The 23,821-nt window shown below is 38.1% G+C and overlaps 1 protein-coding gene across 5 annotated transcripts in view; it reads left to right on the top strand.

Moving 5' to 3' along the window:
- Positions 1-1,669: 1,669 nt before the first annotated feature.
- The window catches only part of GSK3B (glycogen synthase kinase 3 beta), a 242,874-nt gene continuing 220,722 nt past the window's right edge, over positions 1,670-23,821 (top strand). For 4 of the 5 annotated variants that reach the window (XM_001363271.5, XM_001363187.5, XM_007493746.3 and 1 more), the window contains exon 1: positions 3,696-3,827. In XM_001363271.5, the coding sequence (XP_001363308.1) occupies positions 3,740-3,827 (88 nt within the window). In that variant the 5' untranslated portion in view covers positions 3,696-3,739. Of the gene's footprint in view, positions 1,689-3,695; positions 3,828-23,821 lie in introns of those variants that run through there. The other variant, XM_056793505.1, reaches the window with a different exon arrangement.

Below are 23,821 nucleotides of genomic sequence, written 5' to 3'. Positions count from 1 at the left end.
GAAGAAATTGAGAAAACAAATTTTGGTTATCAGACTCCTCAAGGAGCTTAATTTAGTTCCAAATTCAAATTCTGGAAACATTCAAGTGCCTATTAGAGAGTATTTATATAATTACTAACACATTATGATAATTTACACAGAATAGTAGGATATGAGGTATAAAGAGATCTAATTGGAATCAGAGGACCTCAGTTCAAATCCCAGACTAGTAGCCTACCTACTCTAACTCTAGTTCTCATATATAAAAGGAGAGTTGCTGGAGAGGGTTTTACTGATGTTCCTTTGAGCTTTGAAATCTATGATCTGGGAAAATTACATTTATAGGTTTCATGTGTGTCCTTAACAGATGTAAAGGGTTTCTTTGGACTTCAAAATCTTCAGTCCCAGGTCAGTTTGGAGACACATTAGACAAGCATCCAATCCATGGTGTAGAGGATAGCCTCCATTCCTTCTAATCATTACTGTCACTCATGCATCAACCAACCCACTTCTCCCCCATTTAGCCCATAGCTCCCATTTACTTTTCCATCCACTTATTTTGTCTCACCCACTAAATCACATATCTTCGGAGTGCACATTTCTGTATGTAAATTTCTGTTTTTGTATTAGTTGCTTAAATTTTATATCGTATGATAAAATCAAAACAAAACTTGAGCTATATAATGCATTTAAGTAATTGTTTTCTTTGGCTCAATTATCTAGGATATGGACCAATGGTCTTTACTAAGTCAGACTATCAGGTGCCCTCTAGGGGGAACCCAATTGTTGAATTAATAGACACACAGAGATAAAACTACGGAAATACATTCCCATTTTGATGTATTTCCATAGCATAGTAGTGTACGGAAGGCAGCTCAGTATACACAAATCTGACAGAAGGTCAAAATGGGCAAAAAAGTGCTTTGTAGTATGAGAGACAGGGTCCATTACCAGTCCAAGGGGTTTGGTACTCTTGATACAAATATACACTTTTGGAACATACCATAGGTAAGAAACAAATGATTAAAAATAACTTGCCCTTACATACTACCCTTTGATCTAAAGTTTCCAAGCCAACTACAGCTATAATTATCCCTGTTTCACCAGGGCCTAAGGATATCCGGTATGACTCCGTTCCCCTTCACGTGTTTTTGGAGCCACTCACTGAATTGCGGCTATTTGTGATCATACACTTCACCGCTGGGCTGCACCCTGGGAACACGCAGAGCCGGGGTGATCTCATCTCTCCTGAGTGTTTTCCGGGACAGAATATCGGGCCTTGTGCACAGGGCCCATTTTGCAATCTTAATCAATATGAATCAAAGACTAATGGGGCGTAAGGAGGAATCGGCCTGGGCTGTTCCTTTTCCCCGCAGTACAGCTCCCCAACTCGGTGCGGTACCGACAGTCAGTACATAGTACTAACTAAGCTGCTCAGGCCTGAGGCCCTGGGAGAGACGGAGACTTGAGGCCCGAGGCGCGCGGCCGACGGCAGTGCAGCGGGAGAGGGTGGGGTCGCCCGTTTCCAGACAGGAAGAACCTCGCGGTCCTAGGAGTTACTAGCAGGGTACAAGAATGCCTCACCACCCCTCCCCCCACCACGCACACGCTTGCGCGGGAGGGCCCAAAGATTTAGCCACAGAAGCAACGGGGCCCCTGGGCCTTAGGAACTTATGCACCGCTGGTCCCTGCTATTACGTAGAGGATGCGTGAGTCTGCTCCTCCCCTCTATATCTGCAGCTTTCAAACGGCGAGGGGAGAATTCACCCAACCCTATCTGTCCACCCAGGGGAGGTTCCGCCACGACCACAATCCAGCTCATTTCTCCCAGACAGAGCCATGCTGGCCAATCACGCTCAGCTGAGGTCTTGCGATAGGCCCAACGTATGCTTGGATTGGCCGAGCTCAAGGAGTTCATCCTCCCTTCCCTTCTTCTGTCCCCGTCCCCTTTCCCCTCTCCGGCGCATAGCAGCCGCTATCCAATAAGAAAGAACATTATAGGTCTTCGCCCTCCCTCCCTCCCGCCCCGCCTAGGTAAGGGATGGGATGATTCGGGCTGGCTGGGATGTCCTCGGAAGCCCCCGTCCGTCAGCCAATCACCGGGCGATAAGGTTCAACCTCCCAGCGGAGGTTTTTAACCAATGACAAAGGTCCGAGGAGCAGGGTCGCACACCTTTCTGGGGCTTTTAACCATTCTGGGCCTCTCTGCTTTTCGGCGGGAGCTGGCTACTGAGAAGTCTTTGGTTGGCCATTGCTGCCTTTGATGAATTTCAGCCACGCCTGTGACCTAACTAGGAAATCTGGCTTTCTAACTCCTTCCTCCTTCACCTCCTCTTCCTCGGACGGCAGTCTTCGGCTCTTTCCGTCGCCTCGGGGCGAAGGGGGTTGGGAGGGGAGGGTTGTCTAGCAGCCGCTTCCCATTGGCTCCTGCCATCCCTCGGCTGTTTCCGGAGGGAGCAGCGGACAGACGACGCTCCCTGATTGGCTCGGGTCAGCGTTCGGCCGAAGCGGGCGGGCTCTGTGCGAGACGCAGACTTCGGCCGGCGATTCCCAGACGCCTGTTACGCGGGCGGTGGGGGCTCTGGGTAGTATTGGGTTGGGCTGGGTTAGGGAGGAGGAGGTGGAGAAGGCGGAGGTGAGGGGGGGGAGGAGGAGGAGCAGGAGCAGGCGAGGGGAGGGGGAGCTAGGCGGCTGCGCAGTAGGCGCTTCTCATACAGAGCAGCCCCCGACCCTGGCGAATGCGGGCAGGAGCCGCTGCTGCCCGGACCGAGTGACAAAGGAAGGAAGGAAGGAAGCGAGGAGGAGCTGGGGCCCCCCCTAAGCCGCTGTCAGGGCGCCGGGCTGGGGGCAAAGCGCGGACATTTCCCGAGCGGGCACGGAGCAGAGCTAGGGGGCGGGAGGGCAGCGTCTGTGCCTTGGACGGGGGAGGGGGCCCTCAAGGGACGGAAGCGGTTGCCGGGTTCCCATGTCCCCGGCGTATGGGGAGCAGCATAGAAGCCGCTGCTTGGGGTCTGAAGGGAGCTGCCGCCGCCGCCGCCGCCATGGCCGCTGGATCCAGCCACCGCCTGCAGCTGCCCCTGGCGCAATGAGGAGAGGACCTGCCGCCGCCCCCCGTCGCCTCTGACCGACTCCCCAGATCCGCCGCCTTCGAGCTCTCCGGGCCGGGCCGCGCTGCGCTGAGCCGAGCGCTCCCTCCGCCCGTCGGCCGGATCCCGCCGCCGCCGGATCCGCAGCATTTCCAGTCGCATCACCGAGCCACCCTCCCTGCCTCCCTCTTTCCTTCCCCCTTCCCATCCCCCTTTCTCTTCAAGCAAGAGACTCGTGATCCCTCCGCCGCTTCCCTTCTTCATTGACTCAAAAAAAAAATCCCCGAGGAGGAAAAAAATAATATTCAAAGTACTGAAATTCCAATCAAGTAAATTTCCCCCTCCTTCCCCACACCCTCCGTTTTACCTGATATTTTTCAGGATTTTCTCCCTTCCCCCTCCGAAGGTGAGGGGGGAGAAGAATTGTATTTTTTTTCCCAGCCCCAAATCATCTATATATAAAAATCCATATTTCATCCGTCTCGAAGGAGAATCTAAATCGATCGTTTGGTTTTATATAGCTACATAAAAGAAGTGAAAAGCCAAGAAGAAAAAAATTTTTTTTTTTTTTGGTGTGTGTGTGTGAGCTTAATGCTGCTTTTGTCATTAACTTACACCCCAAAATAAAACAAAAGGAAGAAAAGGAGGAAGAAGGTGATCGGGAAAGAGAGATCATGTCAGGGCGGCCCAGAACCACCTCCTTTGCGGAGAGCTGCAAACCAGTGCAGCAGCCTTCAGCTTTTGGCAGCATGAAAGTTAGCAGTGAGTATTGATTTTTTTTTTAAACACCCTACAACCTTCCCTTTTAAAATAAAGACCTTGAAATGCCAGGATTAGAAGAGATACTGAAAACCAAAATTCAACTGGCTGTGTAATGGAAAAAGGTGAAAGTAGTCGCTCTTCAAAGATGAAGCACCTCCCTCTCTCCTTCCGTACTCCCCCCCACCCCCTGCCTCATTAACCTTGAATTGACAGAATGATTTTATTTGGATGTTTTAGTTGGCAAGTTTTTTTTTTCTTCTATCTAGCATGACTCCTAATATTTTTAGGAATAGTCCAACTAATCTGCTTAGAGAATCCGTAGTAAATTAGAAATCTAAGTAATCAATTATCTATATGAGTGTGGGGAAGATTTCTTGCCCAAACTAAAACAAGATGTACAAACTGAAGCATGGATGTCTTTTTTAAATGGGAAGGGACGTTTAGGAAGCTCAGATCTCAGTATGGTTGTCTAAAGACAGATGTTTAACACTTACCTTTTGGATGTGTAAAATAATCACTTGGACTCTGGAGGGTCAGCTTGGACCATTATCAGGTTTTTAATTTGAAGGTGAATAATTTCTGTCTTAAAAATAAGGGGTTTGTGGCAGCACACTATACAGCAGCAGTCCTGCATATGTTGTAAGTTGATTAATTTGTTTTAATATGTCATCCCTATGTCTTTTAGTGACGATAGAAATTTAATGAGTAATTACTGAGATTTGTGTTTTAATTTAAAAGTTCCACATTTCAGTTTTTTTTAGTGATTTAGGATTTTAATGTCAATTTCAACATGCTATCCTATACTTCAGTTGTTGCTGACTAAAACTATTATTGTCATTCATTTGGAGAGGTACTGTGGTCCATGACTTTATTAAAACCTGAATTAAAGTGTATTTTTAAAGGACTATTTAAAATGTCTGCATTTCTTTTCAGATCTGAAAGAAAGCTTTTTTGTTATACCTTTACAAAGGTTATGCCACTATTGGACTGGCAGATATAGCAGGTTATTGTAAATTATCTAGTAATTATCAGAAATTGGTTTTCTTGGAGGATTTACTGCATTTGGAGCTTTGATGAGATCAGAGTACTGAGTAATTTGAATTGTTTTCTTTTATATCTTCTAGAACAGAGATGAATATGTTTAGAGTATCTGAATGTAGATAATTGTCAGACTGCCTTTCTTAATCCATTTCTTTGCACCAAAAATTCATGGTTTTTTTGGTGGTGCTTTATGTCCAACAATTTCAGTTCATTTTCATTCATGTTCTTTGAAAATGCCTAATGCATTGAAACAATGTTTATAAGTTTCAATTTTTTTTTATTTTATTGAGATGTACTTCTAGAATATGACCAATTGAAATCTCATTATTCCTGAAATGAGATGCAGCAGGAAAGGGATGAAGTAAGGTTTGATTAAATTTCCTTTCTATTCTTGAGTCAGACTGCTCTGATGTCTTCTGGAAAGAATAGAAATTTTAGTACCGGTTACTTTTATGAAAAAATTGCTTAAGTTGTTTTTCTTTACAAAATAGTATTCAGTTTAACTCGTATGTTGACATCAGGGCCTTACTAGACCATACTGACTGGACCTCTTTTTGATGCCAGGTTGAAGGTAGGGATTGGGAATTTTTTAATTTTGGAAAATTAGGCTTTCTATTTTCTATTTTTGTTCATTAACCAAATAAAATTCAAGGGGTGAATATAGAAGCTCCAGGGAAGGTCAAACCATCTAAGTACATTATGGGTCAGATGAGATGAATATTTAAAATTCTGCTGTAATCTTCAGCTGTGATGAAGCAAGTCTTAAAATAGTGTAGGAATCTCTCCTAAGTTGTTGGGATGTGTGTTTTTCATAGTAGAAATATTGTGTAATAGTTCATTGAGACTTTTTTATAAATTCATTAGCTACATCTCAAGACAACAAAATTACTGTTTGGCTTAGTTTCAACTAAGGCTTCAAACTTTCTGTTTTGTTGGAAGAATGCATTTTCTTTTAAAGTGACTGCACTTGACATATCTACCAAGAACAACCTTGCTAAATTAGTGTATGTTTATTATGTTTAAATTTTACTAACTGGTAGATTAGTATAAATATAATAAATTGGATCTGTAATTTCATTTTGTTGGTATAAAAGAACATATTTACTAAGTGGAAATTTAATGTCGAATAAAAGCATGCCTCTGACTTTAAATTTAAGGATATTTTGGAGGAAATGAGGATAAACATTTCATCAGTATTTATTATGCTGATTCTTGCTCAAATAGTCCATTTTTTTTTGAAAACATAAAACTATTAAAACTGCTAGATAATATAATAAAATTGAATGCTTGGGTGCTGAGGGGATTTAAAATGATGTAAGAATTAATCAGAGAAAACTATCTGAAAAAGGTCAATTTTAAGTCAGAATTTGAAGGCAGATCAGTGGATTGAGGTCAGCCAAGTATATCTGAAACATCATAGTATTTTAGGTCTGGAGATTTGGTTTTCATCCTCAGTCCTGAGGCTTTATTAGTTATATGACTTTCAAGTTTTTAATATATCTGAGCCTCAGTTTACTACTACACTACTGTAAAATGAGAAGAATAATACTGATGCTACTTCTTGAGATTGTTGTGAGAAAGAAAAGAACTTTGTACAAATGAAACTATAGAAATGTTTGCAGTTATTTTTGAAGTCTAGAAAAGAGTAATCTAGTTGGGAGAATTAGAATGATTAAAGAACAAAGGTAGGAATTAATGTGTTATTTCATAGTGCATGACTTGATTCATGGAAATTGGCTACAAAGAGATGAGGGAGGAAAGCTGCAATTTATCGCTATTTATTTGATAGGCTAGCTTCTGCAAATTATATCGAATTGGCATGTAGAACAGGGAACGTAATGTTTGAAGGAGCTAAATATGGCAGTTATCTTTAGAATGGATTAGTGGAGTGAGATGGGGAAATGAGTTGGGAGGGAAGCTACTTGAAGTCAGCTCAAGTGTAAAGTGGTTATGGTGACAGTAGAAATGGAAAGCAAAAAAAAAATTGAAGAGAAACTAGCAAGCTGTCAAGACACACCGTGCATGAGAATCTCTGTGTGTGTAAAGGTTCTGAAGGTTAAAAACAACAGAATACGAAGGACTTTGAAGTTATAATATTGGTGATAGGAAGGAAGGGCTATCTGAAAGAAGTTGAAAGATTAAGATTATTCCAAAGTTTCAGTAGGGAATTTACTAGCTTTGGCATCTAAATTTCTAAGCCATTTTATGACCTTTTCAAACCATTTAACAACTTAGAATAGAGCTTGCTCAAGACTTAGAAGTAGTAAATTTGTAATTTACAATGTGATATTGAGGAGAGAGAGCTGGCCTTGAAGTCAGGAAGATCTGGATTCAAGTTCCATCTGTGAAACATTGGTGCTGTGACTCTAGTCTTTTCAGTGGTTCAAGCAACTTTCTAGTACACTAAGTTGTAGAGCAAATTTTGATCTGTATTATTAAGAAGTCTCCTCTATGGTAGATTCCTATGCCAATTAAATCACTGGTCTTGTCAAAATAAATTAGAATTTACATTGTTTTATTTTCATAATTGTAAGAAATCTACATAAAATTTCCAAATGACTTAAAAAGTTGCTGAGCTGAACAGTGGCTATTAGAAATAATGATCAAAATAATTTCCTAACAGGAATTTTTAGTGTATTCTATTCTGATGACATTCACCTAAATGTTCTTCCTTTTGATTAATGAATTTATTAGGTTGTTACTGCTCATCAGAGAGGAAGAAGTAGATTACAGGTATAGAATGAGGTATATACTTTCAAATACAGCAAACATATTACTTTGTTTTGCTTTACTTCATTGTTACAAGAGATTTTATTTTGGTGGTAGTAGAGTTATTGGAAAATATGAGCTAGGGTATGAAAAAAAGAATAAAACATTAAAAAAACCCTTAAATACTGAGAGAGAACTTTAACGATTGAAATAAATGGTAATTTGTGTTTTGAGTAAAGAAGGTAGCAGCAAAAATCAGAAGTATGTTTTATTGAAGACTTACTGGATACCTTGCTCATTTCTTTTTGTTGGGTAGGTGTATAAATTATTTCTTTTAAAGGTGTTTTCCATAATAAATAATAATAAATAGGCAACTCCTAAAGTCATAGGATTTAGAGTTAGAAGGAGTTGTAGGGAATATCTGGTCCATCTCTTTATTCTACAAAGGAGAAAACTGGTGTCTCGATATTTGAAATTAATTCTCTATGGGTGCATGTTTTTAGGGAGCAGAGCCAAGATTTGAACCTAGCTCTTCTAACTTCAAATTGATTGCCCTTTCTCTTGTGTACATGATATATATGCTGCCTCAAAACACTTGATTGTTATGAATGAATTGACTTCTTTGCTTTCAGTTGTATTTTTTGGAATCGTTATCAGATATTAAAATTAAGAAAGCCATATCTTTCCTTCTAAATATCTACTTGCTAAAAAAGCAGCTTAGGCTAGGTTTGTAGAATGACCATTTTTAAGTGGTGTAATAATTTTAGTAAACTGGCCAGGATTTGTGTCTTAACTGGGTTTTGGTAAAAGGAAAGGTCATAAAAGGAAAGTTTGCTTAGTATCTCTGATTTCTCAAATAATATTCTCTAATATAATAAATAGTCTAGTCTAGTAATTGAAACAGACTGGGGTGTTAGGCAATATTGTAATAAAAAGATCACATTGCTTCCTAAATAGCTCCTCTGTTGTTAGATCTTGTTTAATCTATTGTTATCTTTATGATGTTTGAAAAAGTCATTAGAATTTAGCCAGCTCTGGATTACTAATGTTAAGATAAAATGTTAACAATGTATATTTGAAATGCAATTATTACTGGACTTAATTTTAGTTATTGTCTTTCCTTATCCCAACAACTTTCACCTTTGCTACCACAAAATTGAATTCCAGCTTCAACTTCTGTTTCTCTTCTTGCCCCATATGGTAGAAGCTCTAATAGTTTAGTACCCAAAAGGAGGCCAAAAGTGGGAGGATTATGGAATCATGGAATCATTTTTCTCTTTGCTAAAATTTCTAAGTCTTTTTCTTTAATTTTTTTCTTTTTGATCTCTTTTCTTGTCAGCAAACATTTATGAAGTGCCTATTAATTTGCTAGACACTTTGGTTAAGAGCTAGGATACAAAAGAAGGCAGACAGTTGCTGCTTTCAAGGAATTTGCAGTCTAATGGTGAATCAGGCTACATGCATATAACTAGGTTCAAGCAAGTTTATACATAGGATAACTTGGAGATAAATCAATAGAAGAAAGTCATCAGGATTAAGGGAGATTGGGAAAAGTTTCCTGTAGAAGATGTGATTTTAGCTGGGATTTTTGAAGGAAGCCAGGGAAACCAAAAGAACTAAATTAGAAGGGAGAGCGTTTCAGGCCCAAGTAGGTAGTTAGTGACAGTGCCTAGAGTATGGGGATGAGTGTCTTTTATGAGGAGCAGCAAGGCGATCAATGTCATTGGAAGTTGAGGAGTTTATCGTGGAGACTGAGAGACGGGTGACTTGTTTGATACTGTGCTTTAGTAAGTTAACTGGCAGCTGAATGGGATGGACTGGAATGGGGAGAGCTTGAGGTAGGTAGACCCCAACAGCAGGTTAAGGCTGTTGAAATAGTGCAGATCAGAGGTGATCAGGGCCTGCCCCCATGTAATGGCAGTGTCAGAGGAGAGAAGGGGGCTCATGAGAGATGTTAAAAAGGTAGAAATGATAGGGTTAGGAAACAGATTGAGTTTGGAGGATGATTGAGATAATATTGGATGACTGAATTTTTCACTACTCCTTTCCCTTCCAAAGAGCCCTCTAATACAACAAATATTTTTTAATGGAAAAAAAGAAAAAAACAAAACAAAACTGATCCATTCATTGAAAAAAACTGAAAGGATATACAGTATTCTATACAGATATACTTCTCATCTCATAGAGGAGTGGGTTGGGAGTGTCTTCTGTCTTTTCCTTGCTGCCTTGCTTGTTCTTTGTAATTTTGCAACATTAACTTTTCATTGTTTTTGTGGTGGTGGTTCTTTCCATTTACATTGTTTTCTTTGCATACATTGTTTTCATCTTGGCTTTGCTTATTCAATTGTGCATTAGTTCATGGAGATTTTAACATGCTTGACTGTATTCATCAAATTCTTTCTTAAAGCACAATATTCCTTTAAATTCATGTACTACAACTTTAGCCATTTTCCAATTGATGGGCATCTACTTTGTTTCTGTTTCTTTGTTATACTATGAAAAGTGCTGCTATAAATGTCTTAGTGTATATAAAGACTTTCTTTTTCTTTCCTTGGGTTATATACTGAGTAGTGGAATATCTGTATCAAAGGATATAGACATTTTACTCTATTTGCATAGGAATCAAAGAATCCTGGTCTTGAGAGGGACCTGTGTTCATGCAGTTGAATCCATATTAGATTTTCAGTAAAAGGGAAATCACTTCCTCCTGAGGCAACCTATTCTATTTTTGGACAGTTTTGTTAGGATTCCATTCCACCTCCCATCCCCCTTATATCCAGTTGAAATTTGCCTCTGTTATTTTTACCCATTACTCTTCTACGTGCTCCTTTTGGGGCCAAGCAAAATGAGTCAAAGAATTGAGAAATGGTGTGTTATAATGGACTGAAGGCTTGACTTGAAGTTAGATACACACACACACACACACACACACACACAAATAAAATATATTATGGGTATATATGATATACACACATATACATACATACACATATGTCTAACACTTAACTATTCTGGGTCTTCTAAGGAAGCTGTGGCTTGGTTTTGACCTGTTTGATCTTAGACTATGAAACATGATTTTGATATTAATATCATATTTCCAATTTTATTAGGTATCAATAGAATTGAGAGAGATTGGAAGAGGGGAAAATGTATCATATAATCTGCTTTAGCTGTTATTGATTTGGCCAACTTGACTTCCAGAATACTTTTTAAGAAAGAAAAATCACCATGAGGAAGTAAACTTTTACAGCAACATTGAGCCACATTAGTAAACAGTATAATTTCAAAATTGGAAATACTTATGGTTCATTGTTTAAGTTAATCACCATTTTAATGGTTTGATATATATAAAATACAAGATATTTTTTCATTCCTGTAATGGGACAGTTAGGAAAAAACTTTTGGAATGGAGTTAGATAATAAGTTCATTTTTTGGTAAACATTTCCTAGAATTTTGTTAAAGCGGTGTCATCATACACCTAAATATGTTAATCATAATCTGTTGTTTGTATGCTAGGTATAAGGATATGATTTCTTTAAGAAATATTTTCCTTACATATGTTTTTTTTTGTCTGGAACACCTTTTGGAGCTTTGTTAAAAAGGTGGCACAACTCAGGTTGAATTAGGGAAAAAAAGCATTGCCTATATTTTTATCAAAATCTGATCATAGATTTAGTGCTTGTAGGCATCTTCAAGCTCATTTAGTTTAACATCTTTTCACTTTACAGATGTGGAAACTGAAGCCCCAATAAGTTAAGCAAGTTAGATCTGATGCCACATGGGTAGAAATGGCAAAAGTTAGGAAGAGGAAGAAAAACAAAAATTAAGAATTTTTTATTTTTAATTGCTTTTCTAGATGTCTTCTTTTTATAATATTTAGGATGAGGCAGTTAACGCCTTGGTAAACTAAATATGTCATTATAGAAATATAGAGGGTGGGCAAATATGGATTTTAATAAAAACTAAATAAAAGCAAAAAATACCCTGTTTCTTTACTGACATCAAATCATTTCTATATTCTTAGTGAATTGAATGTAATATTGTAAATAAACTACAGGAAGTTAAGAACAGTGGAAACTAAAATGAGTATTCATTGTTTGGGGAATGCTGTAATAGAGTGTGATAGGGATAAAAAACTGGTCTCGGAACCAGAGAAATCTGAGTTCTTGTCTTAGTTGTAACTTTTGGCTGTGTGACTGGGCAGCTCATTTAACCTAACAAAACTCTTAAGTATTTCTTTAAGATTATAAATTGCAGAACAGTTGCTTATTCTCATTTGTAGAGGGACTTACCTCAACTGGTAGTCCTGACTGATAAAATAACAGACCTATTAAAAAGAAATAGCAAATGTGAAGAATTCAGAAAGCAGGGAGCATTGTTTGAACTGATACATGAAGAAAGAACCAGAACAGTATACATGAGAGATTACAATAAAAAAAATGAAAACAGAACTAAGACACATCAGAATTCAAATAAAAAAAACAATGAAAGAACTGATAATGAAACATCCTAGAGGTGGTAGGCTGGATGTGAATTGTAAAGTGCTATCATTCTGTTTGGTAGTTTGCTGGCTTGTTTTGTTTAACTTTTTTTTTTAAACCCTTACCTTCCATCTTGGAGTCAATACACCAGTGTTTTTAAGGACACAAAACTCAGTATGTTAGGCTTTTTTGAAGAAAGGGGAATAAGCATTTATATAGCTTTTACTGTTTTCCAAGCACTGTGCTAAATGCTTTTTAAAATTTTATCTCATTTGATCCTCAGAGCAATCCTATGTGGTAGGTGCTATTATTATCCCCATTTTACCATTGAGGAAACTGAGGCAAACAGGTACCCAAGGTGATGTAGCTATTAAGGGTCTGAGGCTAACTTTGAAATACAGTCTTAATCACTCCAAGCCCAGTGCTTCATCCATTGAGCTAGGATTTGCCTCTTGTGAGACTTGCAAGAGCATTATTATACCATTTTCAACATTTATAGTGATAACTTCTTGATGATTCAATGTTTATTCACTACAACCTGTTTAAGAGGGCAAAGAAGTATGTCATTTTTAAAGGAAGATTTCTGTGAGGAAAATGGTAAAAAGTGTTCCTCATTTACCCAATCACACCAAACACATCCTCAGTTATTTGAGGGATTTATTCCCTGAGAGATCTGGGTATCTGACATGTAGTGTAATTTTCCTTGGAATTGGACATGCCTGTTTATCACATGTGTTTATCACTAAAGCAGTGAGAGGTTGAGAACTGGATTATGTCTGAATAGTCAAGCTCTAGTTGGGTTAACAGAATAGATAACATGATCATATTTCCCTCAGTGGGCCACTCAGAGTATTTTTCCTAGATATCTTAAAATAAAAATGGTATAAACTTATATAGTACTTTACAGTTTACAGATCTTATTCCTTATAACTCTGTGAGAACTGTATCATACCAAAAGCAAAAATCACAAAACAAGCATTTATTAAGCACCTACTTTGTACTACAAACTATGCAAGGTACTGGGATCTGAAGACAGAAGCAAAGCAAAACATTTCCCTTAAGTAGTGTCCATTTTATCACAGAAGACAAACATGCCCCATACATGCAAATTAGATATAAGGTAATATTTGAAGGGGAATGTATTACTAGCTGGAGATGGGGAGGTAATCAGGAAAGACTTTCCTTAAACTTTGTCTTCATTTTGCAGATGAGGAAATTTAGGCACAGGGATTAATGGATTTGCTGCTGATCATATGACTTGTAGATGGCAGAACTGTTTACTTGATTTTATCATCTTTTTACTATATCACATGTTTTCTCCACTATCCCACTATTCTTTCTCCATTTTAAAGATTTAGAATTCATTTTGTTTAGGCATACATTTCAGAACCCTCCAACTCCAGTTATGACAAATTATAGCTATTTGATTTCCAAATCCACAGAAAATTAGACACCTCCATTGAAAGAGGTAAAGGAACTACTTCACTGACAACAGCACAAAATGACAGCTAAGCAACAAAGAAGAAAGACAAACTTTTGGCTATTTCAAGATATGAAAGAACCAGCTGCTCTGTATCCACATTGATTTATCCATTCACTCAATAGATTTATTGAATTTATTTAGTGCATGTGCCATACAAAATGCTATATTTGGTATACCATTCTCTTAACACCCTGCCTAATTGTAATTCCTAGATCTCATCCTTTTCTTGTGTCTTTCTGAATATTTATTGCCCTTCCATTCAATAGCTGTAATTGTTTTGTAGTGTGTTTAAAAAAGTTTAAAAGTTTAAAAATCTAGATGGGCCAGAATTTAAGAATATCTTGAAGGACCAAACTGCATCACTTGAGAGCATTTCTTTTAATCCATTACAAAAAGAAAATAGGATAAAATTTTAATTTCAAAGTTAAATTAGAACCCCCCCCCTTCAATTGGTGTACCTAATATTTCCAGTGTTAATTATATTCATGTTATTTAAGCCTTTGTTTTGGTTTTTGTTTGGACCTATGATTTTAGTAGTGTAGTGTATTTCCCATTAGGGGAACTCTCAGATCATAAATTGTAGTTACAGTTGCTGGCTAGTTTTCATTGGCCAAGAGAAACTTTTCTTATGACTCTGATAATGAAATCATGATAAATCTGATTATCTATTTAGGGAGTCACTTTATGATTTATTTGACACATCACAATCTTAGCCTACTGAAGCAATTCAGAAGACTTTAATTGGCTTTTTAAAAAACCCTTTAAGACAGAAGAACAGCAAGTCAATTGGGGTTAAGTGATTTGCCCAGAGTCTGACTGCTACAAAGTATCTTGAGGCTAGATTTGATAGAAGGTCTCACTGACTCCAGATCTGGTCCTCCATCTACTGTGCTACTAGCTGCCCCTTAATTCTTTTTTTTTTTTTAACTACCTATTTCTGTGAATCAGGATTCCTAGTCCTCCTCTTAAAACTAAAGCAAGAAACAAACTGGAGGCTGAACATGATTGATATATCATCTCCCTCTCTCATCTCTCTCTTCAAAACTATATTAAGAATAAAATACTGGTTTGTAAAAAACAATCAAGGATCTCACCAAAGCTTTACTTTATGTACCGAATTAAGTTTTTATGAAAAATTAATCTTTTATTTATATTCAGCTACCTGGTAAATGATGGAATTTATTTGCTTTCATGTTGAAAAGGGGGCACAGAAGTGTTTACTGAAAGTGAGGTGGGATGGGGACTGAAAATGTTGGGAAATCTTGACAGAGGAACCTCTGTTCATTACAAAGTCCTGTTATTGTGTATGGAAGTATTGGATTAGACTTGCTGGAATTATGTATGATGAAAGGATTTGAAGCTGGAAATTAAAACACATAAAAGTGAAATTGTTTGTCTAGTGTTAGGTATAACTAGCAAAGCCAGTGTTCGAACCCAGACTCTTTGACTCTAAATCCTGTTCTTTTTCTACTGCTGCTTGTAGTTGTAGCCTGTTGAATTGAATTTCCTAGATCTCAAGAAATTTGTAAATATAACCAATTTAGAAAATAATAGAAATTACAAAAATTATATGTGTGGGTAAGAGAAGTGATTATTTGTATTACTGAGAGATTCTTCAGTGTATAGAATAACTTGTTAAAGGTGTCTGCTAAATAATGAGCAGCCTTAGTTCCTTTAAAGCTTGATACAATATAAAAATTAAGGAGGCATACTAGCCTCCATAACTGGCCAGAGTTCTAAGATCCCTCAGTTTTCTTTGAGCATATCTGCATAACATAGGTTGATTGATTGTATTATAACTTTGTGTAGATATTGTTGTCCAGCTGTTGTTCTTTTTTCAGTTGTGTCTGACTCTGTGGTGCCACTTAGAGTTTTGACAAAGATACTGGAGTAGTTTGCCATTTCCTTTTTTAGTTCATTTTACAAATGGGGAAACTGAGGCAAACAGGATAATGTGACTTTGCCCAGTGTCTCACAGCTATTAAGGGTCTCAGGCCAGATCTGAACTCCGGAAGATGTCTTTATGACTTCTAGACCTGGTTTTATTCACTGCGCCACCTAGCTACCTATGTGGATATAGTACTTAATAAATACTTACTGAAATAAATTAAACTTATCTTCTTTATTTCATTGTTGTTCAGGAATGATTTGAGCCAGTGATGGTGAACCTTTTAGAGAAGGAGTGCCAGGCCCCAGCCCCACCCTCAGACCATGTGATCTGACATTCCCCCTCCTGCCCCCCAGCACCAGGCACACTCTGCACATCTTATCCCATACAGAGGAGGGAGGAACCCTCCCACTGGAATGCTGGGTGGAGGGGTGGGTGAAGTGAGGAATGTCCTCAGTGAATGTAGTGAAGGGGAAAGGAGTAGTCCAAGGGCTCTGCTTCCCTCCAGCTCTGCTGCCTGTGAGCAGCCCACCTTACCCGCTGTGGGCTCCCATTGGGCTGCTGGGCAGAGGGGTGGGGAATGTGAAAAATTGCCATCAGGCATGGTGGAGAGGGGGGAGGGGAGCAGCTCTGTCTAAGTCTCTCTCTTTCTAGTAATGATCTGGGAGTGGTTGTGGAGGGACTGTGGAGGGGGGTGGCCAAGTGCCCACAGAGAACACTCTGTATGCTATCTTTGGCATAGCTTTTGCCATAGGTTTGCCATCACTAATTTAAGCATTCTCTCACACTGAAATGAAAAGCAGTATGGCAGTACCACCACAGAGTCCTCTGAAGACTTAGGTGAAATAACAGCCAGCCAAATTTGTATAGTAGTTGCCTCTGGATGAAAGCCTTCTTTTGATGCAAGCTAGCACACATTTTAGGGGTCTTGATATTTCTTTACATTATTCTGTTTTGGCAGAAAAGAATAACATTTTATTTTATCACCTCATGGCCTAAGCAACTCTTGAAAATCTAGAAATTCACAGTTAATAATGATTTTTCGGTATCTGATAGAATCCTGGCTAAGATTTTAATAGCAATAGAAATTCCATAGCAGTTATTACACACAGTTCTCTTACTTTGCTTTTTGAAGGTGATAATTTTAATAATGTTTGAATTTCAGAAGATTTCTTCTTTGTATATTAAAGAATTTGTGTGGATTGCTTAAAAACCTTGATTTGACACTGAACATTCTTTATGGTTCTGTTTCCAATTTCTATTGACTTAAAGATTGGAACAAGGTTTGAAGACTATGTTTTGGCAGATTTTTTACAAAAGTTTCCTCAGTGTAGAATGATCAGAAATATTGCAGCCATTTTTGGAAAAATTTTTCTTTGTACAGAGTTGCCAAGAAGTATTGCTAATATCCTTGTTGTACTTCAAGAATTCTTTGAATTACTGAAAAGTTCACACTAAACTAAATTAGATGGCATCAGCTAACTGTACTCTCACCATGTACATAATTGTCTAGTAGCTAACACCAGAAAAAGTAAGATTTTACTTCATATTGGTACTTCTGGATGGTATGCTCTGAAAAAGCAGGTATGATGTCATAATTCTAATGCTATCTTTATTTCTTGAGGAAGCTAAGTTTGTGATATCTTGTTTATCATTCTGGATTACTTCAATCATTTCAGGTCAAAATTGTATAAATCTAATCAGTGATAGAATTTATTTTATGCTATTTTTAGATGGACAGTGGGGCTTATTACACTTGTGCAGAAGCATATACTATTAATCATCTTTTTGATTATTAGAACCTAATCCCATGTGGTTTGACATTCCCTCCCTCATAACATAGACCCTTTTGTTATCTTTTGTCAGCCCCTCATTGACTTGTTAAATGTTACTATTGCCATACTTTGGGCCTGATCCTGTTAGGGACATTTTTTCCTTTGTATCCTTAGTTCCTTGATAATGATTTGTACAGACATTGGTGATAAATGTCAGTTGAGTTAAATTGAGATTTTATAGTCTTTGTTATTTATCATGCTAAATGATAATAAATTGGTAGATGAATGATAATAAAATGATAATAAATAATACATAAATGTTTTAGACATCAGGTGATCGTTAATTATTATAGACATTGAAAAAACTTTAAAAGTTTGTGTCAAGAATTTGAAAAAGTTAAAAATCTTAACACAAGATATTGTCTATTAAAGCCCAAGTTTGATTGTGTGTGTATATGTGTGTATGAGAGAGTAAAAGAGAAAGGGAGAAAGAGAGAATGGGAAGACCTTTCCAGAAAGAGATCTAAAGTGACCATAGTTCATATGAGGGTATGGAAGCAGTGCGGTATAGTGGAAGGAGAACTGAACTGGAGGCCATGGGACCTGTAGGTGTGTTCTTGTTTAGTTGGTTACTACCTGTGTGACTTTGGCAAGCCCCTGAACCTCTTAGGTCCCTGATGGTGAACCTATGGCACATGTGTCAAAAAGGGCATACAGAGCTCTCTTTGTGGGCATGCCTGCAGTCTTTTTTTTTTTTTTTAACTAGAAAACCAGAGGGACTGGAATGAAACTGTTGCCTGGCAGCCCAGTGGGAGCATTTCCTCCTTCCCTTGTCTGGGATAAGGTAGGCGCTCACATGCTGAGTGAGGGTGTGGCACAGATGGCAACTTTTTGAGTCTGTGCTGAAGGTGATTCCCATGGTATGATTGTAGAGGAGCTAGGTTTGAGGGGAGCATAGCTCATAGTGTGGCACATAGCTGGAGGCAAACAGAGAGCTGCGGCCACTCTCCTCCCTCTCTCCAAGCTTGCCTTTCATCACCTGCCCAGCAGCCCAATAGGAGTGCTTCCTCCCTTCCCTGTCTGGGGTAAGTGGTGGGGCAGGGTGGGGGTGTGTGGGGCACTTGGACTGGTGGGGGCTGGGGTAGGGGTGAGACCTGGCACTCCATCTCTAAAAGGTTCACCATCACTGTCTTAGGTTCTCAGTTTCATCTTCCATGAAATCAGAGAATTGATTAGATGACCTGTGCAGTTTCTTCTGGCTCTAGAGCTATGATATGATCATTGGGCAGTGGATAAAAGAAGGATGTTTCCAGAGACAGTAAAGTGAATCAGGGGAATAAGATTCTGATGCACACTGACCTTTTCCTCCTATGTCTTATGAGAACCAGGTGCCAGTTGTGCTGGCTTATCTCTTTACCTCTCTCCTACTTTAAATTCCTCTTCTTTTCCATGAACTTTTTCCCTGCTACCTCACATATGCCATTCTTCAATTCTTTTTTTGTTTCTTTTTATTCAGATATCAAGTATTTGAAAAATTACTCTTTCCTTCCTTCTACTGCTCTCCACCAGCCAAATTAAAAAACAAACTGAAAAAGAACACTTTTAATACATATATGTGTAATCTGACAAATACAAATTCTCATGTTAATCATGCCCCAAAATATCATTGAATCAGGTATATTTCATCTTTATTCTTTTAGACTGTTTATCATTGTGTTGACCAGATTTCTAACATCTTTGAAAGTTATTTTTCTCTCTAATGTTATATATATTGTTTTCCTGGCTCTCTCTTTACTCTGTATCAGGTCATTTTTTGTTAATGCAAAATCTAAAAAAATTATGAAATTTAAAAGGCCCATTTTGTTTCTGTCACTTGGTTAGTTATGAAGTCTTCCATTATCTACAGATATAGAAAGGTAATTTTCAACTTATTCCACTAATTTATGATGCCTCTTTTTGTATGGTCAGGTATCAACCAAAGGAAGTTCAGAGAGGTTTGGATTTGATGGGAAAGACAATGAGTTCTGTTTTTGGACGTGTTAAGTTTGAGATGCCTATGGGACATCCAGTTTGAAATGTCTAACAGATGATAACTGATACAGAATAGAAGCAGAGGAGAGAGATGATGGTTGGATTTATATGTCTGGGAGTTATCTGCATAGAAATCAGAAAGAAGAGGGCCCAGGCCAATGTGTTTGGCAGTTAGTGGGCATGACAGGAAGAATGATCTAGCTGAGGAGCAGTTAAACCGGTATGAAAATAGAGACCTTGGTAGGAGAGAGTATCTTAAATAGGAGTATCAACAAAGTCAGTTGCTGCAGAAAGCTCAAGAAGAAGGAGGATTAAGAAAAAGACCATTAGATTTGGCAATTAAGGAAAACTGGCAGCTTTGGAAAAAAGCAGTTTAAGCAGAATGAGGTTGGAGGTCAGATTTCAGAGATTTAGAATAAGATGCAAACCTTAACAGCTGCTTCATCCTTAGATAGGTTGTCCTAGGCCTACCATTGGCAATAGGGCAAACTACTTAAAGTTCTCATTGCCTTTTCCATCTCTTTTGGGGAGAATAAAAGGTATTTAAAAAGGTTAGAACCACAGTATTTTTAGGAAAGTAAAATGTAGTTTTAAAAAATCATTTAGAATATTTCACATGGAAGAGGATTATTTTGTTCCATGATCTCTAGAAACTTGCTATTCCTCACACATGATGTTTTGTTTTCTTTTTCTGTGCCTTTGCACTAGCTGCCCTTCAGTACCTAGAATGCTCTCTCTTTACCTTTGCCTCTTAATAATCCCTGCTTTTCTTCAGGACTTGACTCAAATGCTACCTTCTTGAGAGGAGTCCTTTTCTTGTCCCCTGAGTGGCTAGTGCATTCCCATTTTGAGTCACCCTGTATCATCTATGGGTTTTATCTTATATCTGTGTACCTGTTGTGTTCCTCGTTAAAATGTTAAACACTTTGAAATCAGGGATTTTTTTTTACCTTTTTCTTTGTATTTCCAGGAGTTAGAAGGGTACTTAATGCATAGTAAGAATTTAATAAATGTTGATTTATTCCAGGACTGGGGGAAGGGAAATTAATATAGAAATGTTACCTTTTTAATCCTGTAGTGTTACAGAGAAGCAGTTCAGTTTTCCAAAGTCATATTATAAAATGTTGTAGATTTTATCTCTTAAGTCCTTGACAGTAGGCATGTTTATAAGTAAGCTGATTGTTTTTGGCTGTGGTTTTACCTGATTTGAGTTTTCTCTAACCTTTTCTTCTAACTATAGCAGTTGATTTACATCAATTAAATTATTTTGGCAAATGATTATAAATGGTGATCTATGTTCATCATTTTGATAATCATCAACTTGTTTTAGCAGTTCAGGTTGGAATTAATCACTTGTTCTGTCTTTTATAATTTTATTCTCTATTAATTTTGTATTGTTTTGGTTCAGAAGGGCTGAGATTTGAATCTATTTGGAGGTGTGTGATCTTGGGTGAGTCACTGGAAACCCTCTGGATCTCAGTTTTCTCATAGGAACATACACAGTCTTTAATAAATGTTTGTTTGAATTGAATTTGTCAAGCAAAAGATTTAGGCTAGATCTGTGATGGCGAACCTATGGCACATGTACCTAAAAGGGCACACAAGAGTTCTCTCTGTGGGCACACCTATAGTCACCCACCACCCACTAGTTTGTTGCTATAAAGGCAGAGGGGCTCTGGGTAGAGCTGCTCCCCTCCCCCTCTCCTTGTCCCTGAGGACATTCCTCATTTCCCCTGCCCCTCTGCCCAGAAGCCAATGGGAACACTTCTTCCCTCCTGTCTGGGGTAAGTATGCTGAGTGAGGGTGCTGTGCAGATGACAGTCTGATTAGTCTGTGGTGAAGGCAATTCCTATGGTGGGGATGAAGAGGAGCTAAGTTTGAGGGGGGGAATATAGCTCACAGCATGGCAAAACTGAAGGGGAGCAGAGTTCTGGGGCCATGTGCCTCTCATCACTTACCCCTCTGCCCAGCAGTTTAATGGGAGCCCTTCCTCCCTTCCCTGTCTTGGGTAAGGGGGTGTTGGGAGGGCAGGGAATGGTACTTGTTCTCTGGTGGGGTGGGACATAGCACTCAGTCTCTGGGTGGGACAGGCATGAAACTCCATCTAGGGGGTTGGGGGTCATAGCCAGGTACTCCGTCTCTGAAAGGTTCGACATCATTGGTCTAGATCATCTCAACAAGTGATTTTAATTTGTGATTCTGTAAAACTGAGTAGGCTCACTGTATATAATTAGATCACTGACATCACTTGGCGTTTCATTGATAAAATATGACTAATTTTGTATTTAAACAAAAACTTCCATTTTAGAATCAATACTAATTAGTGCTAGGCAATGGGGGTTAAGGGACTTGCTCAGGGTCATAAAACTAGGAACTATCTAGGCCACATTTGAAATGAGGACCTTCTGTCTCTAGATCTGTCTCTCAATCCACTGATCCACCCTGTTGCTCCCTCAGTTTTGTATTTTTAAAAATGTTATTTGGTGTTCATTATGCATATTGCATTTAACTTTTGCAAGAAAATTTCCAAGAAGCCAAGCCAGTGCTTTGTATTTGGAGTCCAGGTACCTTAGGTTAAATTTTTGACTTTTCCATTTATTACCTATGTCACTGTAAGGGCAGTCACTGAGCTTCACTAAGCCTTATTTTCTTCATCTATAAAATGAAAGTGATGGATTAGTTGACTTACAGCTTTATATTTGCTAGCTTACACAGGTGAGTTATGTTATAAATAGCACTTAGTTAAGTATTCTGGAAAGTGGGTGGGAACATCTGGTAAAGGAGGAAGGGTAGTAGAAAACTTACCTGTTTTTCCTGATGGTAGGCTCAGTTCCTACCAGAAATTAGAAACAAACAAGTTTTTGGTCTATCTGCATTTTAAGTATTTATGCTAGGTAGATACATGGTTAAGAGTAGTCTATGAGCCTCTGGCCTTAGCTTTCTTATTCCTGTGTCATACTTTCTAGCATTTCCTCCCCATCCTTCCCAATACTCATAGCATCTTTGCATTGAAATCACTGAATGTGATTTTTACACTGAGTGTAAAGAAAATATTGATTTAATTTGGAGAGTTTTGTCCAGTTTTTCATTAATTTTCTTATCTCAACTTTAACATGTTGAAATATGTTATAATAATAAAAACAATTTTTTGCAAATATTTGCAATGTAAGATGACAAAATGCCCTCTGAGCCTTCTCTTTTATCTCAAAACCTATCCCATAGCAGGATTTTTCTTTTTGCCTTTGAACACTTAACAAAACCAATTCAGGGAGAAACTATGAGTAATTCTTCCATTTAGCCACAATTGAGAGGCAGGAAGTTCTGGTTTCATTCATTGCAGTAGTGTCAAGAGAATGATTCAATTATGTTACTATTATGTTCATTAATTAATTGGTCACTAGATATAGATTTAGTGCCAACAGCCTTGTTAATGTTTTTATAAAAAAGTATTTTTATTGATGTCTTTTACATTACTATAATTTTCTCCAATATTCCATTCTCCCTGTCCCATCCAGAGAGCCATCATATATAACAAACAGTATATTTTTAAAAATAAAAAAGGGGGAAAACCAGCATACTTTAAACAATGCACTAAAAAAAGTCTGAAAATACATGCAGCATTTGTGGATCCTCCCACATTTATAAAAGGGTGAGTTGGAAAAGTCTTCTAATTTTCCTCTTTCCAGCTGTGCTTATCCTTTATAATTTTATAGCATTTGCCATGTGTATGTGTGTGTGTTTGTGGAGGGGGGGTTGTTCTCCCCATTTACATTGTTGTAGTCGTGTATATTTTTTTCTTGACTCCACTATACACCAATCTCTGTATTTATCATGTTCATTTCTTGTAGTACAAATATTCCATTACATTTATGTACCGGTTTGTTAAGTTGTTTCCCATGTATGCACAGAAAGTGCTGCCATCAATATTTTGGTGTATCAGGACTTTCATCTTTTCACTAACCTCCTTGGGGTATAGGCCCAGTAATGGAACATTTATGGACATTTTGGTTACAGCATGTTCGTAATTTGAAATTGCTTTCCAACATGATTGTATCAATTTCTGGCTCTACCAATAATGCCCTAGTGTATGTATCTTTCCCCAACTCTTCTGATAATTACTTCCTCTGGTCTTTTGTTATTTTTGCCAATTTGTAGACCTCAGGATTGAAACCTCAGTATTATGTTAATGTGTGATTTCCTCTTCTTCTTTTTTTTTTTTGACATTTATCTTCTATCTTAGAGTCTATACTGTGTATTAGTTCTAAGACAGAAGAACAGTAAGGACTAGGCATTGAGGATTAAGTGATTTGCCCAGGGTCACAAAGCTAGCTCACATTTGAACCCAGGACTTCCTGGCTCTAAGTCTGACTCTATCCTTTGAACCACCTTACTGACCCCTCTTCTAAATTTTTAGCAATATACACTTTATATTAAAATTATGTATCCACTTAGAATTGATTATGAAGTATGGTGTAAGTGACAATCTCAGCCTAATTTTTGCCAGACTACTTTCTAGTTTTCCTAGCAGTTTTTATCAAATAGGGAGTTTTATGGTTTGGCAAATACAAGTTATTGAGGTCTAAAG

The sequence above is a fragment of the Monodelphis domestica genome, chromosome 4 (genome assembly GCF_027887165.1).
Source record: "Monodelphis domestica isolate mMonDom1 chromosome 4, mMonDom1.pri, whole genome shotgun sequence".
Taxonomy (NCBI): domain Eukaryota; kingdom Metazoa; phylum Chordata; class Mammalia; order Didelphimorphia; family Didelphidae; genus Monodelphis; species Monodelphis domestica.
The sequence above is the reverse complement of the archived record's forward strand: the minus strand, read 5'-3'. Positions and strand labels throughout refer to the sequence as shown.